The following is a 17909-nucleotide window of genomic DNA, read 5'->3' on the forward strand; positions in this document are numbered from 1 at the left end:
TGTTGTATACTAATTTCAATATTATTAATTATGAACTTTGAGCATAAATTTGAGCATAAAATAATCCATTACAAATGTGTACTCAGTACAGCTATCAAAAGGTTAAATGTACAACAGTCTGCAAAGTTAGCTATATATAGCCACTAGTCAAATGCCAATAACTAGTAAATTTTGTTTCGGTCTAGTGAACATTTAAAAATTTTAGTCATAAAAGGACTAGCAGATGCAAAAGATTTGTCAAAGACTGCTGTTTAAATACAGGTACCTTCATTAAACTTGCTGAATTGCTATTTTTCTTCCAAATCTGTTATACTTTGCAAATAAAAATTATAATTAAAAACTACTCAATTAAAACAAAAACGACTGAAAGCAGAATTAACAGTTATTACCTCTCTTCCTCCCTCCCATTTGAATATATCAATAATGCAAAGCTGATGCTATGGGAAACCCCAAATTCTTCTAAATGAAAAACTTAATATAAAGAACTGATATCATGAACGAAAAATTCAATAAAATGCAGACATTTGGAGATCCTTTACAGATACAAGATGTAAGCCCTTTTGTGGATTTTTTGTTAAAATAAAGGTGAAAAATTCCTTAAGATTAAACACTTATACTTCTGTATTTTGGATGGGGTTCATACCTTTTCCTCAAATACAGGATGGACGGACTAACTGAGGGACAGACTGGTAAGCATAACACCCCTTTTATAATTACTATCTAGGCACATAAAAATATTTTCTTTTAACACAATTATTGACCATTGAGTTAAAGGGCCATACTTTAGATTATTATCCTAATATCTTATGAAAAAATATAAACCATTATATGCATTTCAATGAGAATGACAAACAAGTGAAACATTTTTTTAACAATGATAAATGGGCTACAGAAAATGAATGCAAACTAATAGTATATGTCCTCAAGACTTCTTTTTGCAATCCCCTCATCCATCCTTTAAAATTATAACTTTTGTCCTTTTCTGGAAATGCAGTTTAATTATACTATTTATAACTATATATCACACTTGTTTACTGTATGCTGCTTACAGTTGATGAGTAGTTTGTTTATCATTCTAGCTACCAATATCATCACGTCCCCTGAAATCATACATATCAAAACTTTTATTGTCACTTTCATTATAAGGCCAGTTTAAGTCTTTGCCAATAATACTTTTAATAGTTGCCGTTACATTTTCAACTGCTCTGTCAAGTCCATGCTTGGCATTAGATTTTTTTCCACTGATTAAAGGTGAACGATTACGAACATCACGTGACCTTGATCTGTAACTGTTTTGTTCTGTACGTTTGTATTGTGAATCTGAATATTTGTTTGTTTTCCATGAATGTCTGTCTCTTGATCTTGACCTATTACGGGACCTTGAACTTTCTCTCGACCTTGAAATCCTAGACTTTGAATTATCTCTTGACCTTGAATTATCTCTTGATCTTGAGTTATCTCTAGAACCATTCTTACTGGCATAACTGGATGAAGTGGAAATATTAACTGTTTCTTTTTGTACTGGTTTTTGCTTAACTGTATTGCTTTCCATCTGTTTAGCAAGTAGAGTTCCCCCTAGGGTTAAATCCACTTTATCACTTGTTTTTACTTTCTTATTGGATTTATAATTTCCATTTGATACAGACCTCTTTGAATCTTTAGATGGCTGAATTTTCTTTGTTTGGTCTGAAGATTTTTTCACATCTTTTGAATCTGTTATTTTTCTTGTGTTGGGCAATTTTTTCTGATCCTTCAAATTCTCAGATTTCTGATTCACCTTTGTTTCAATACCTTTTTTGTCCCCATCTTTAACATTAAATATTTCTGTTAACCTTTTCTCAAGTTTATTTGTTACTACTAGTTCTTTTTTTGTTTTCTCATTTTTAGTCTTGGAGGGTTTACTTTCTTTATTATGTCCATTTGTTATATCATGTTCCAAAACATTTTTTCCAAGAGCTTCAGCCGCCCACTTTGGCAATGGCAATTCCAATAAATTTCTACAAGTCATATAAACTGTTCTTCTGTCATTTGGTGGACCCTGACCTGGCTTGTCAATCAACATTTTTGGAACGTGTCTGGGTTTCACACCACCTTTTAGCAGTGTCCTCCCTTCAAACCTCTCCTGTTCACTATCTTCCCCTTCTTTTTTACTTTCATCAATGACCAATTTTGGAGACATCCCATCTTGTTGGCATGTTTTATTTTTAGTCTGGTCTATTTCTTCTGCAATCTGTGAAGCATCTGGAGATATGGTATTTTGGTTACAACTATTTAAAGCAGTTATAATTTCTGTATGGAGTTGAGTATTAATCTTCTCCAATGTTTTCTTATCTTCCGAGGTTTTTGTTAATTTTTCACATTTTCCAAAAAACTTTTTTGTCAACTCTTCTACATCATTATAAAACCCGGTTGGCTTGATTTTCTCTTTTAAACCTTGGCTTGACGATTCACTTACAACATTAGAATCAAGAGACATTTCACTGTCTGAACTAAACGTAGGACTGTTGGGACTATTACATGACCTATTTACACAAACTGCAGGTATCATTTGCTGTTGCCCTGGAGGAATAAATGTATGTTGTTTAGAGCCAATAGGGACTTTGTTGACCTGAAAAGGTGTTTTCTCGGGTGTTACAATGTTGATCAATCCAAATGGTTCATATGGCACTGCCTTTTCATTATGCTGGTTAAAGTTGCCATTATTTATAAAATTCTTATTCCTGTCCACTGGACTTTTATTTTGACCTGAATAGTTTGGTGTCAACTCATTTCCATAAAACCCATGATTTTCAGGAGCATACTGAAAAGATCTGGCATTACAAAGATCATTTTGTAAAAATCCTGGACTCCTTGGATCTCTTATGTTGCTGTTGATGAAAGGTTGGGGTTGGTGTGGAGCAAAGCTCTGATTGCCTGTTTGAGGCTGTGTATGTTGTGGTTGTTGCTGACCATTCCTCTGATTGCCTGTTTGAGGCTGTGTATGTTGCGCTGGTTGCTGAGCATTCCCTTGAATGCTCGTTGGAGGCTGTGTATGTTGTGCATATCCTTTAGTGCACATTTGAGATGTTATATGTGGTGGTTGTTGCAATGCGAACCCTTGATTGCTCACTTGAGATGGTGTAGTTTGGATGAATCGAGGACTGCTGTTGAATTGTGAACCAGCATGGCTATTTTGTAACTGTGTCTCATTAGGTGCCGTTTGTCTTGTACTATTGAAATTGCCAGAAAATTGTGGACTAGTGTTAAACATTGCTCTATTTGTGTCAATGTTATTAACAGTATTGTTCATGTTGTTAGATCTTTCTAAGTAGGGAGACTTTCTATTCATACTTGAAGGTGGTACAGTTGCTACCTGCCCTGGAAACTGATTACAATATCCACCTTGTCTATAAGAATTTATTACTGGAGCATTTCTATCAATGTTTGTAATACCTCTTTGCTCTAACGGATTATATCTTTCATTTTGGAAAGCAGAACCTTTTGAATAATTACCAACAAATTGAGGTGAAGTTCTTGTCGTGAATATTGAGTTATTTCCATCAAATTTGGGAGGAGTTTTTAACAAGGCAGAAGCTTCCCTCGAAGAATGATTATAGTCTATCCGATTTAGCGGTAAGGTTTGACTTGTTATTCCAATTTCATGCCTTAGAGACTGGTCATGACTGTTTCTCAACTCTCCGTTGACACAAGTGTCTTTGACAGCAACTTGACGTCCATAACCGTGGTTGAAGTTGACACTGTTTTCTTTACTGTCCTGAGATCCATTTCTTGAAAACTGTTTCGCTATTTCCGATGGTTTGTCACGACATTCCATACGTAGAGGTTGACATGGACGATTCACATAACTGTTATCTTTATTCTGACGATTAACTTTCAAACAAACTGTAAGAGTATTTTTAGGATCTTTCTTTTCATTTCTAGAATAACTGCTTGTAAAGGAACTATTTTTTTGTCCTGAGCCTTTCCAACTTTTAGAAAAATTCTGACTGTCATTCTGCTGGCCATGACCTACTGATGGTATACAACCAAACCTATCTGATAAGGATTTTCTCTTTTCAGGTTGGAAAGACATCTTGTGCCAATGTCCTACAAAAAAAAAGATAATGTTGAAATACATACATCACTTTTTAATACCAGTTAAAAAGTACAAATTCAATTGCAGCATATTAATGAAATATATCACAAGATGTGCAAATACTGAAATGTCTTGCCTGCTTTACTGACCATTGACTTTTGGTGGCTAGTCATACATGTACATAGGTATACAGTTTTTCTGCAAGTGTCTTGTAAGTTATAGGAAATGAGGTAAAGGTAAGATAAATCTAACTGGAAATATATTAACACCTTACAATCATTCTATAAGACAAATATAATTAACCTATTGCTTGTATAATCCAAGAAAAAAACTTGACCATGAAAACTTTTACATTGACAAATGATGTCAAGGGCATGTGATTCTTACTGGAAAAACAATCCACAACATAAAAACTTAACACTGAGTAATGACCCATGAAAATGAGGTCATGGTCAAATGAAACATGCAAAACTGACATTAAAATCATAAATATTTTCATACTGTCATACACAAATTTGTGTCAATATATACTGTGGATTCATTTATTTTTGTGGGTATCAATTTTCGTGGATTGTGAAAACTTGCATTTTCGTGGATATTTGATTTCGTGGTTTGCCAACTTCTGAAAACAAAGCCTATTATAAATTTGAAATTCGTTGAACATCTTAATTTGTCGTTCACCTGTACCCACTAAAATTAGTATCCAACGAATACTAATGAAATCACTGTAGTTGACACATTACACATAGTATTAAATAAAGAGTTGAAAACAAAAAAAAACTTAACTTTAACCACTGAACAATGAAAACAAGGTCAAGGTCAAATGACACCTACCAGTTGGACATGTACACTTTACAATCATTCCATACACCAAGTATAGTAGACCTATTGCTTATAGTATCTCAGATATGGACTTGACCACGAAAAGTTTAAATTGTTCACTGATCCCTGAAATGAGGTAAAGGTCAGATGAAAACTGTCTGACAGGCATGAGGACCTTGCACATACTAAATATAGTTATTTTATTACTTGATCAATACCTTGAGAAAAACTTTTTTTCAAGTAGTCAATAAACCATGAACATGATGAAAATGATGTCAAGGACAATGGACATATGGAAGATGGAAACTTCATATTAAACATAGGGCATCTATATACAATGTATGAAGCATCCAGTTTTTAAGTAGTTAGTTAACGCCACCACAGCCAGATTACTTTCTGCAACAAAAATAGGACTATACAGTCACTGCAACACATAGACCACTTCTAATTATTGAAATCTATTTATTGGCATTTACCATCTCATGGTAAAATTAAGATTCACTCAATTTGGCTCATGCTAATGCATATCTCTACTCTTTAATTCAAAATATGTGAATGGGACATATGAAACGTGATTGGTCTATATACAAAATGTAGCTCAAATCAAAACTTCAAAATGTCATATCATTTCTCTCTCAATTCTAAATATTATTTATTGGACTTCGACCAGCACTAAAACTTTAACTGATTTTTTTAATAACTATGGTAGTGTTCGAAAGGGGAAGAATACAATGTATATTTTCACCAATGATTTTTAAAGGTCATCCAGCAATAATAATATGGCTACCAAAAATGTTCCTATATTGCAACATGTGCAACAGCTTTAAATGTAAACATTCCTTGTAATAAAATAAGAATTTGTTGGAGGACACATAGATTTAAGTATGTGAAAATATTTTTTTGAGACTAGAGCATTCCATGTCACTGTTAGATTTCAGAGTTCTATACACCTTATAGCTATTAAGTCCAATCTGGGAAAACACTTATTTATACAACTTCCTGTTCGGGTCAGGCTTCCAAAAAATAGAGGTCATCAGTAGTGAGCTGTCTAAGAGAAGAAAAACTTTAGAAAGCAATCATTAGTAAACTTTGATAGATTATGATCCACTTTTTTAGAAAATTTGTAAGGGTTCCGCGGAACCCAGTGTCTCGCCTACTTTTGCTGTAAATCGCAGGCTCAACAAAAAATGAGGAAAAAAATCAATAAAAACATTCCTCTTGATACTATCTTTTGATTGTAAGAAGCTTCTGGAAGAAAATCTAAGTCCATTTAAAAGTAAAATACAGAAAAAATGGAGTTATCTTTTTACAAAATTTACTTCTGGATACTATCTTATGATCATAAATAAGCTTCTGTCCAAGTCTGGTACAAACCCAGGATAGTTTAAGAAAGTTATTAAAATTTTAAAAACTTTAACCACAGAGTGAATGTAATGTTTCCACTCAGAAAAACTAAGTCCATTTAAAAGTAAAATACGGAAAAAATGGATTTTTTTTTTTTTTAAATTTACTTCTGGATACCATCTTATAATCATAAACAAGCTTCTGTCAAAATTTGGTTCAAACCAAGGATAGTTTAAGAAAGTTATTAAAATTCTAAAAACTTTAACCACAGAGTGAATGTAATGTTTCCACGCAGAAAAACTAAGTCCATTTATTAGTAAAATACAGAAAAAATGGAATTTTATTATTACAAAATTTACTTCTGGATACTATCTTATGATCATAAACAAGCTTCTGTCCAAGTTTGGTAGAAATCCAGTATAGTTTAAGAAAGTTATCAAAATTTCAAAAACTTTTAACCACAGAGTGAATATATGTGGACGCCGCCGCCGCCGACGACGACGGAAAGTAGGATCACTTAGTCTCGCTTTTTCGACTAAAGTCGAAGGCTCGACAAAAAAGTAAAATAAAAATTGTTTGAAGTATTTCACTAGTCCAAAAGGGTATAATTATTAAGTATGATCATGCATGATGAATTGTTCAAACAGGGTCCTAGATAGCTTCAACTGATGAAAAAGTTGTGTAATTAAATTTTAGAACTTATCTGGAATGGAATAAATAGCGATTAGGTGTATTGTTCTCTTTTTTTTTAGATTTCATATTTTCATTGTTTTGTTTTATTCCTATGTAAAAAGTTTTCTGATAAGTTCTGTTGTGCCCAGTGAATTTCTCATTGATTACCTTTCAAAATTGGACATATTGACACAGCAATTTATTTTTTAAGAACAGATATTAAAACGGGACAGCCAACAAATTAAGCTATTCATGCAAAAACAATTGCCTGGGCAATCTTGCTTCATTGTTTGTGCAGTGCCATTTGACTAACAGTATTTTATAAACTTGGTGACTCTCAAATTCCTGATTATCAACCTGTATCTGCATACCTGCCACTGGGGGGTTTTACATGCCACATGGCTTTCATAGTCCTACAATACAGGGCTTCCAAAATTTTTCTGAGCCAGCCGGACATTTTATATCTGATCCGAATTTTAATCCCCAAGACTAAGTCACAAAAGCCTGAAAAGGCAATTATGGTAATCAGATGGCCATCCCAATGATTGACATTAGATTAAAAACGATATTAAACTTTACTTTGATAAAAATTTGATGTTCTGTCATAAACTGTTAAAATTGGCATTGCATCATTCAAAGTGTGCACATCAGCGTGGTCATATCTGCATAAGACTTTTTATTTGTGCAAATTGACGTTGTCTAGAACTTTATTTTCCTTTTTAAAGTCACATTTTTCAAAACCAGATGTTGACTTGACAACGGTAAAACATGGACCATAAACGGATACGTAAAATCCGTGTACGTTTACATAGCACGACTGAGCGAAGAAGCTCTTTCCACGTTATTTCTTCAACAAAATACTTGAAATGAACGTTAGGTACAGGTATCAATGATAGTTTTAGAATTTTGAAGAAATGTAGGATGCATAATTGAATTTCCCACCTGTGCACATGCGCACACGTGTTCTTCTTCATACAACGTAGTTCTGACGATTTTTTCATGTAAAACCTTTGTAAATGTTTCATCAAATCAAGTTTATAAATGAATTTATTATAAATTTGATCTTTTGGACTAAATCAATTAGATACAAACCGCTGAAATGTACGAAAGTAATTGTGAATGGAACAATTAAATTTATACGATGTCCGGTACTGAAATTAGTTTACCTGTCACCTGAACAGGTATAGTTTTCAGCTGTCCAACAACTAATTAGCATTGATTAAAATTAGAAAGTATTGAAGTAAGGGTTGTTTTGATAGTAATTAATCAACATGTCACTTTTATGACCGGAAATGTATGGCTGTTCAAGGCAAAATGTTTGGTCAAAAAGATCGTGAATTATATTAAAATGACAGAAAAAGCCTGGAAAACTAAAAAAAATATGACCGTTTCATGCTTTTCCCAGCCGGTCTTTTACCGGACATTATACAAATGACCGGAATATACGACCGTTTTGGAAGCCTTGCTACAATACCTTTAAAGGAGCCTTCAAATTTATTTTGATGTTGTTAATTTGCTTTATCCTGCTTTTACAAGTTTGTGTTGTGTCGTAGTTCTCTCTTATATTTGATGTGTTTCCCTCAGTTTTAGTGTGTTACCCAGATTTGTTTTTTTCTCATTCGGTTTATGAATTTCGAACAGCAGTATACTATAGCTGCGAAAACGTAGCTCTTAAGGTCCTTTTGATGATTTTTTTTATTTGCTAACATACCAGTCAACTGACCCGTTTTCTGCGGATGTGACCCGAGATTTTCACAATTCTGAGGGATCACCCGGGACACCCGCCGGGTCATTGAAATCACCCGGGAATTCCGAAAATGACCCGATTTCACCCGTATTTCTTAGCCTTGCGATTCATTTCATAAGTAATATTCTTTTGAAATACCGGCAAATTCGTAATTCTTCCATGAACAGGAAGTTCATCTAGCTATGTAAACTGTCAATTTAAGTGACCCATTAAGTGCATGGCTTTACTTGACAGCTTTGGTGTCAAACACACTGTTAATTAACACCAATTACCTTAGCTTTAGGTCGTAAATAAACTGCTCTACATTTATTTACAAAATAGAGTTAGAGTTACTTCCCCTAATTTGTCACCATTCAAAATTATTCCTTATATTTACGTTTTATGGGTGAAAAAGATAAAATGATAAAAAATTTAGAATTCAAATACATTTTGAAAAATAACTTTTCATTATTTTAATACTTTTATACAATTTAAAAAAAAAAGTTGAAAATTATTTTTTACATTTATACTGCCTTTAACTGTATTACTATATTTTATCTTAGTCTAATTTCCTACTTTGTTCAGAGTTGCTGTGTGAGCCAAAAGTCTCAAACATTTTAAATTACAATTGAAAAAAAATTCTAGCATCTGATAATTACAAAAAGTAAAGAACATAAAACTATTACACAAATTTATTAAAATCTTTAAAAGTGCAATGAAATAATAATTAATTAGAATAAAATGACTTAACCAAGTGAACATGCATTGATGTTTTGGTATTTTCCATATACATAATAAGAAAATGTACCATTAATACTGAAATTCAGCTCGAAAAAGTTCGTACGCGTTATGACCTGAGATTTGATTCTTCAATGCAGGTCATGACCTGCATTTTCATCGTCACAGGTTGACAGGTATGTGCTAACCATGGCAAAAAAAATCAAAGGACAATAGAGCTACGTTTTCGCAGCTACCACTGCTGCCTTTATTTATCATATGATGCACGTCTTTTTTCAATTGGGACTTGTATGGATAGTAAAACAAGATTGTGTCCATAGTTCACAGATGCCCCACGCGCACTATCACTTTCTATGTTCAGTGGACAGTGAAATTGGGGTCAAAACTTTAATCTGGAATTTAAACTAGAAATATCATATCATAGAGAAAACCTGTACTAAATTTCAAGTTGACAGGACTTTCAACTTCATCAAAAACTATATATGTTGACCAAGGATCCGGAAATTTTTTCACCTAATTTCGGTCATTTTCATACAACTTAAAAGTTGATGCCCCTTTTCAAAAAATGATTGTCAAAATCACATTACTGCATGAGACTCATTATGAGTATGCTCATACTCGATCGTCATGTTCGTAGCATCAACAACTTGTTTCACTGTTGCATCGCATTTACTTCATGATTTGTCCTACCATGTTCCAAAAATCATTTAAGAGCAATCAAGGTAAGGCAACAATTTAAAAATAAAATGATTTTAATGACTCAAAACGATAATATTCTCAGTTATCGCTCATGTTTCCTTTGATTCTGAAGTCAAAATTCAAACCCGGATGTACTGCGACAATAGTAAAACGAACAATTCCGGACTCATTTCGGGGATAAGTTTTGTTTATCCAAATCACAGGAAATCATCGGCTTTTTAATATTTTACCTTTAATAGTGTAAGAATATTAATTAAAATGGTTGTACTAGCTTTATTTAGGATGAATTTTTTTTTAATTTACAATTAATTGTCTAAATCTGTGGAAGAGAATTTCATGCATGCGTATTACATAGTAAACAAAGCACGTGTGTTAGAAGTAAAAAAATATTTTTTCCAAGTTTTAATTTAATTTTAAATCATAATTGACAATTGTCTGACCTGTTGAATAATTAAATAATGAAGCCAGTTGGTATGGACTTTTTATTTCTTTATAATAATAGTTTGGAGCTTGTGATTAATTGCCAGGTGTGAATTAAAAACACAGGTAAAGAGATTAGCAATCATTAGCCAATAGCTCCCTGAGGCATTAATATAGTTACATGTATTAGGAGGGCCCTCAGGTTTATAACACTTTATTGAAGTGGCAGTTTAATTACAGGAAATAGATAACAAAACAAAAATATGTTCAAAATGGCGATTTTGAAAGTAGATCTCAACGAAATGACCGAAATTATTTCGGTTGAAAAATAAAATTTGACCTAAATCCAAATTAAAAGTTTAGGACATCATAGTTTCAGTTTAGGACATGACTGGCAAATATGACCGTTTCCGGACCCTTGATGTTGACCAAACATTTTAACCTGAACTTAACACTATCATTTCCTATGTTCAGTGGACCGTGAAATCGGTACGTCTAAACACCGCTCAGGACCTCCTGAGTGCACTCAGGACATACAAAGTGCACTCAGGACATGAAATCTATGTTTAAGTGGGTGGTGAAGGTATGCATTCGATAGATAATTTAATTCTTCATTTTATAGTTTTGGTTTCGATAAAATCCATTTTATATTTAAGAAGTCATTTGAGTTTTCATCGGCACGCGCCGTTTTTATGAAATATGTCAGGCATGACCGATGATTATATTGAATACCAATTATCATGTTGATTAGGTCGTTTGATCTTTAATAATTAGAAGTGATTAGTGATGGATCTAACCTCATACATGTAAGCTTGGCAAACAAACAAAACCAAGATGTCTTTTGAAAAATATAGAACAAAGAAGATATATTGTTTTGGAAAAAAATGTTAAATAAACTTTTAGTTTTGTTTGTAATAATTGGAGTCAGTTGAGAAATATGAGAAATCTACATAAAGTTGGGAAATTTTCATTCAAATCATCTCATTTGAAAACGTTCAAAAATATAGATAAAATTTATTGCAAAATGTGGCGTCCTTGGGGATCAAAACCCCGTTTCAACTACGAGGAGTGTTTCCAGAGATTGAGCAAGGTTTATTAACTTAATAGATAAAAATATCGTAAACATTTTCTTTGAAAAGATTTTCGAATTTTATTTAAAAAAAAATCTATACTGAAAAGTGTTAGTTAAATCCTTAATTCAAAATTCAAGATGAGTAATTCTTTCGTATTTTCATATCTCTAGATATATTACAATAGACTTTTTAATGGTATTGTTCCATAGTGAAAAAAAAAGAATATATTATTTACTTTTAAGATTACATTTAATCACAAAAAGTGGCGTTTTTTCATTTTTTTTATCACATTTCTTTCATTATACGGAAAAGTTTTAGTTTTATTCATTAATAGTTCAAATAATTCTTTCGTATTTTCATATCTCTAGATATACTACAATAGATTTCTGACTACAATTATTAGCAGATAATTTGAGCTCGAAATATTCTTCCTTTGCCAACTACTTCAACTCTAATCTCCGAGACCGTCTAGAAGATTATGTCCGTCAGCCGAAAGTGCAGCTTAAACATGACCGTTTATGGACAAACAACAATTGCGAGTCCATGAATCATGTATTTAAGAAAGCCGTTGAGTGGAAACCACAACCAATTCCAGACCTTGCAACCAATCTGATGGACATTGTACGTGTACAACTAATCGATTTGAAGCGTTCCCTGTATGGAATGGGAAATTATGAACTTTTCGGTCCGTACAGAAGACATGTCGTATCGTACCAATGTTGGGTTTCGAAAACACAAGAACAGCGAGAAAGACTATTTCGGAGACTGTTGATCGACACAAAATCCATCCAAACCACGACTAAGTCTTCGTGCTCAGATTTTGAAGTGCCAAAACCCCAGAAGCTTGCTCGTAAGCCTAACCAAAGGAAAAGACAAAGGACAGCACGCACACAGCTAAGCTATTAGACTTATTTTAAAATTGTAAATATTGTCATTGTAAATATTGTACATACATGTAATTGTTTTCTCTTTAACTATGTGTATTGTTTATTGAGAATAAAATTTGATATTAAGTAAACATTGTTTTTGTTTATTAAGTTGATATGTAGAGCGAGAAAAAGAAAAATAGAACTTGTTACAGACTTTTTTATTTTCTTTATTCATAAACTGCAGAATACAAAATATAAATTTAGCCGACAAAATGAAAAATAAACTGAAAAAGAACATCGAATGGGTTATCTTATTTTTTTCCATAAACATACAATTCAATGACCTTCAATATATTCACAGCGCATAATTTAAATTTAACTACATTAATCAATCTCAACTATTTTAAACGCAACATTGTACAAACAACACAATTCATAAACATCGATAAAGATAATCCAATTAATGTTGTTGATTGGATAATTCACGGCTCAGTAGTTGTGTAATCAGTGACACGTGCCCTCATTATTTTACAAAAATTAACAGATCTATGTAAGTTCAATTTTAAATTCTACCAAAATTTAATTCTTATATAAGCAGCATGTAACGAATATATACATACATCCTGTGTGCAAATGCGATGACTATAAAGGGTCCTGAGTGCACTTTGTATGTCCTGAGTGCACTCAGGAGGTCCTGAGCGGTGTTTAGACGTACCCCCGTGAAATTGGGGTCAAAACTTTAATTTGTCATTAAAATTAGAGAGATCATATCATTGGGAACATGAGAACTAAGTTTAAAGTTCAACTTCGTCAAGAACAACCTCGACCAAAATCTTTAACCTGAAACGGGACGACCGGATGAACAGATGCATAGACCAGAAAACATTATGCCCCTTTAATATCATGGGTGGGTCATATAAAGTTATTTTAATCGACTAGTAATCGATTGTTGAGACTTGATATGTGTCTATACATTGTAGAAAATTGTAAATATAGAAAAACAAAATTTTTATAGTGGGTCCAAGCCCCAGAATAAAATACATGATCAAGACAAGAGCAGATTTTTGTGGTCAGATTTTGTGGTGTAAACACGGCCTTAACAATTCCTTTAAATGAACATAAAGATTTCTTCTTTCTGATATCAAAATCACATCCAACTGTAATATATCTAGAGGAGGCTAGAATTTAAAACTTTTCAAACTGCACGTTGAGTAATTTTCTGTATGTAAACAACGCTGTCGCTGGCATTTTCGCCCCACATTTGTGTGAGTACTTGAGAGAGAGAAAACGATGCAATTATTCGTAAGAACTGTTTCTTTCTGTGTACTTCCTATAAATATGCATACTTTATTCTTCGATCTAGTAGTCCAGATTTCTTCTTCACTAAGATTGTAAACAACTTATTTTTCTCCAGAAAACGTAACGTTCGTCTGACTTTTTCGCGGGAAAATTAACATCATCCAATCAAACTTGGTTGCAAAAGGAACATCTAATTTATTTGAAAAGTCTGAGAAAGATCATCCAGAACGGCCCGAATGTAAAGTCACGAATAGGTTACAGTGTTAAGACTCTCACCACACACTTTTTTTTAAGTTTTATTACGAATTTAGTTCCAAATTTTATTATCCAAGGACTTATATACGTCCCTGGTGCATCCTAAAAACTTGTAGTTGTACATGCAGTATTTCTCATACCATCCATAATGATTGCTAATAATCACATCGACCACTGCTCGACAAACCGTTGAATTAGGAATTTCCACCCAGTTTATAGATAATTCAAAAAATGAAATCAAAATATAAAGCCTGAAGACATTATTGTAGTCTTTTTAAATTGTATACTTCGTGGTCTGTATTAACATATGATATAATATTCATTTTGTGATCTTAATCGAACGGACCTTAAACTTTGCGTACGCGAAATACGCAAAATGCTAACTTTTGACATGCTAATAAGTCCTAATAAAGTTATCTTTATATTTATACAAATTAACGTGACAGTAGTCATCGATGTTAATGTCTTATATATCGATTAAAAAGACAAACCTGTAACAAACACAACTTGGTTGAGATGTCACGGAATAGAAGTTCCTTCATAATATAAGTTCCAAAAGGAAAATATATTCTGGAATATTATTTCCACAGGAATAAATATTATAATATATGTTCCTAACGGAATAAATGGTATAGAATATTAAGTTGTTCCAACAGGAATAGATATCATGACAATGTTTATAATAAAGTTTCCATTGGAACTTCTGTTAGGCGGAATAAATATACGTTGACAGAGAGTCCCCTGCTGAACGCAAAAAGGAAAAGGAGGTGACTGGGTGCGTCGCCGTGACAGGCGCACGGGGGTCAGCTTCCTATTATTGGGTATACGGGGATGTGCCAAAAATATGGGTCATAATTTTGCGAAATTTTATATAAGAATAACCCTCCTTTTTAATGACATCCTATATTAAAATGCATTTACGTTTGATAACTGTATATTGATTTTCATATCATATATAAATATGCCGTAAATTGAGAACTCTACATTATAAAATATATGTGCAACAACCGATGTCAATTCATATATAAAAACTTAAGGGTAGCTGGTATATTTATGAATTATGAGTGATGATGAGTAATTAGTGCTTATATAAGCATGGGTCATATTTTGAATATTGTATATAAGTATAGGTCATTCTTTCTTAAATTTTTATATAACTATAGGTATTGAATTTCAGTGAATGTTATATTAAAATGGGTACGTTTTTTAAAGCAAAAATGGCACACCCCTACCAAAAAAATATCGAAGTTACCCCCCCCCCCCCCGTGGACAGGCGTCTCCCATAAAGAATGCATCACCGCCAAATACAATTAGCGGCAAGGTTCCGGTGCAAAATTTCAATTAGTGACAAGGTTCCGGTGCAAAATGTAATTAGCGTGCATTTTGTGTCCGGACATAGATATTGATCATGAGAACGCTGTTTTTATTTGTACTTTTCTTTTAATGAAGCTATACATACATGTCCATGTATCACCGGACACAAAATGCATGCTAACAATCTTTTGCACCGAAAATAGGACATATATTTAGCCACATATAGCCACACAATACCAAAATTGCCCCCCCCCCTTTTTTGGAAAAAAAATGGTTGCTTATATATAGGGAATCACTGAATCATGACAGGAGTGGACCCCCTCTTAGGTCAGTCAGTGGACCCCCACTTATGAAAATTCCTGAATTCGCCACTGTTGCATACCTCTTCTTTGGTTTTCTGAAACATGTGCATTTCATCTTATTTGTAAAAAATGAGATCTGCTACACGTATAACGTAACATTAAATTCTGCTGTCCCGGTTATTGAGTTATATTATCATAGGGTTCGTAACTACAAATTGCTGATTTTTTTTTAAATAAGTGGTTTTTCTGTTCCTTTAGGAATCTCAGTACAAGCTGGATTTTAGATCGGGTTCGGGTTTTTTTTTACGTGATGCTGTCTGCAGAGCCTGCATCGATCCAAACTAAAAATATAATCCATGTCAATAGACCACTTTCGAGTTCATCCGTCACCGGCAAAAACTCGTCAATTATACACGCCTTTATGACGTCATTTACCAGATAGAGGGGCTCGCCTGTATCCCTGCACTATTTACGTTCATCAAGCGTCTTAGTGATCGTCTTTGTGCAGGATAAACTAGAAATAATGGTTGCTCTGTAGGTACTTACTAACATTTCCCTAATGACAGCAGTGTTGATTGTCAATTTTGAGAATTCAATTTGCCGAATAATTCGTACAATATAGAATTATAGTTTTCCAACCACTCGCTCAACATTGGAAGGAAGTGACGACGCCCCTAAACGCACAAATGACGATGATAAAGGCGCGTATAATTGACGAGTTTTTTCCGGTGACGGATGAACTCGAAAGTTGTCTATTAATTAATCGTTTGTATATAATGTGTCTCGTATTCTTTATAGGCTGGGTATTGCTCCTTTTTTTATGATGTTGGTATGTATTTTAATGTAGACCAATATGTGACAATTTAATAAACTATTATTTATCTTAATCTATAATGATATTTTAGAGATTATCAGTCTAAAACTGTTGTAAGACATATTAGATCCTTTAAGGTTTTTTAATTTTAGGTATGCATCGCATTAACGTATAAGCCGATTGTGACGCTCGACTGAGTGAAAATTTAACATGACGGGGTACGTACTGGTCACATGGATGGTGCTAACGTTAAGAACTAACAGTCAACCAGGAAAGGTGCATGTATCTGTATAATCATAATTATACAATTGATCTGCAAAAGATCATAAGGAAAAAAATGTTTTGTCTCAACTAAACTGGTCTGTGAATACCATCACAGGTTCACAGGGGTTCTTTTTACTCAGTTTTCTGTTCTGTGTTCTGTGTTTTGTGTTCTGCTTATTTTCTGCTGGTCATTTTCTTTTTTAGCCACGTCTTTGTCGGTTTATTTTCGACGTATGAGTTTAAATGTCCCTTTAGTATCTTTCGCCTCTCTTTTACAATGTAATTGCCTTATTTGTTTCTGAGATGTTTGTGTTTTCCACTTGTGAACATAGCCGCATACGGTGAATATATCTTCCAGTTGATACGATATATTCCAGGGATTGTATTTCCCGGGTTTGTCATATACCAAAGCGAGCAACACGACGAGTGCTAGCCTCTGCTAACTCCTCCGAATCACCTGAGATCTACCACATGTTTTGATGGTATTACTGTTTTTATGTCGTGTTTTGTGAACTGTTGTTTTTCTTTTTTTTCCTTTGTCCGCCATGTCGTTGTCAGTTTATTTCGACTTATGCGTTTGAATATTTCTTTGGTACCTTTCGCCTCTCATTTTCAAGCATAGAACACACTCGTTGAAAACTACACTTTCAAAGCAAGGTTTAGACTTCGTAAATTTTGAAATCATATTCAATAATAAAGGTAACAAAACTGTATCTTTAGTGAAATAGTTCTTTTCAGTTTTATCTGGGGTTCTGCTGCCGTCAGCAATATTTCTCTCTTGACTATGAGCATTTGACCTCACTTACTACCAATCTAATATCAATTAAATCTGTGTCCACGTAACCACCATTGTTATCTAGACAGTTACAAAAATAAATGGTACTTTTGGTTAATTTCACTTCATTTCAGTGACACTTTTTGTCTTATACTTCTTGTAGCTAAACTTTTCTTTGTTCTGTGACTGTTTTGTTGTTAATTATAACAACATCGTAAAGTATAAGACATAACTTATATTGGGTCGAGTGATTGGGTCGACCATATGCATTGCCTGGTAACCAAATTAAAAGAAATCGTAAACCCATTCTTTAATTAAGATTGTTGTTTAAATGTACGGATTGTGTGAAAATAGGTAGTTTCTGGGTGCATCAGACATGTGGTTCATTAAATCGAGGTAATAGGTATCAGACGATTAACTTTGTCTGGAGTTCCAATAATCTGGTAGT

The 17909-nt window shown here is 33.3% G+C and overlaps 1 protein-coding gene across 1 annotated transcript; it reads right to left on the reverse strand.

The window, feature by feature from the left end:
- Positions 1-1057: 1057 nt before the first annotated feature.
- LOC134725668 (uncharacterized) lies at positions 1058-13920 on the reverse strand. The gene is made up of 2 exons (XM_063589682.1): positions 13785-13920; positions 1058-4086 (listed from the first exon to the last, which is right to left on the reverse strand). Exon 2 carries the CDS (start codon positions 4070-4072, stop codon positions 1076-1078), a length of 2997 nt encoding a protein of 998 aa, XP_063445752.1. The 5' UTR covers positions 4073-4086; positions 13785-13920; the 3' UTR covers positions 1058-1075.
- Positions 13921-17909: the final 3989 nt, after the last annotated feature.

This window comes from Mytilus trossulus, chromosome 7, assembly GCF_036588685.1.
Source record: "Mytilus trossulus isolate FHL-02 chromosome 7, PNRI_Mtr1.1.1.hap1, whole genome shotgun sequence".
NCBI lineage: Eukaryota > Metazoa > Mollusca > Bivalvia > Mytilida > Mytilidae > Mytilus > Mytilus trossulus.

Coding starts and splice junctions, on each gene's coding strand:
- LOC134725668 (XM_063589682.1), bottom strand. CDS start 4,072: ATGTCTTTCCAACCTGAAAAGAGAAAATCCTTATCAGATAGGTTTGGT.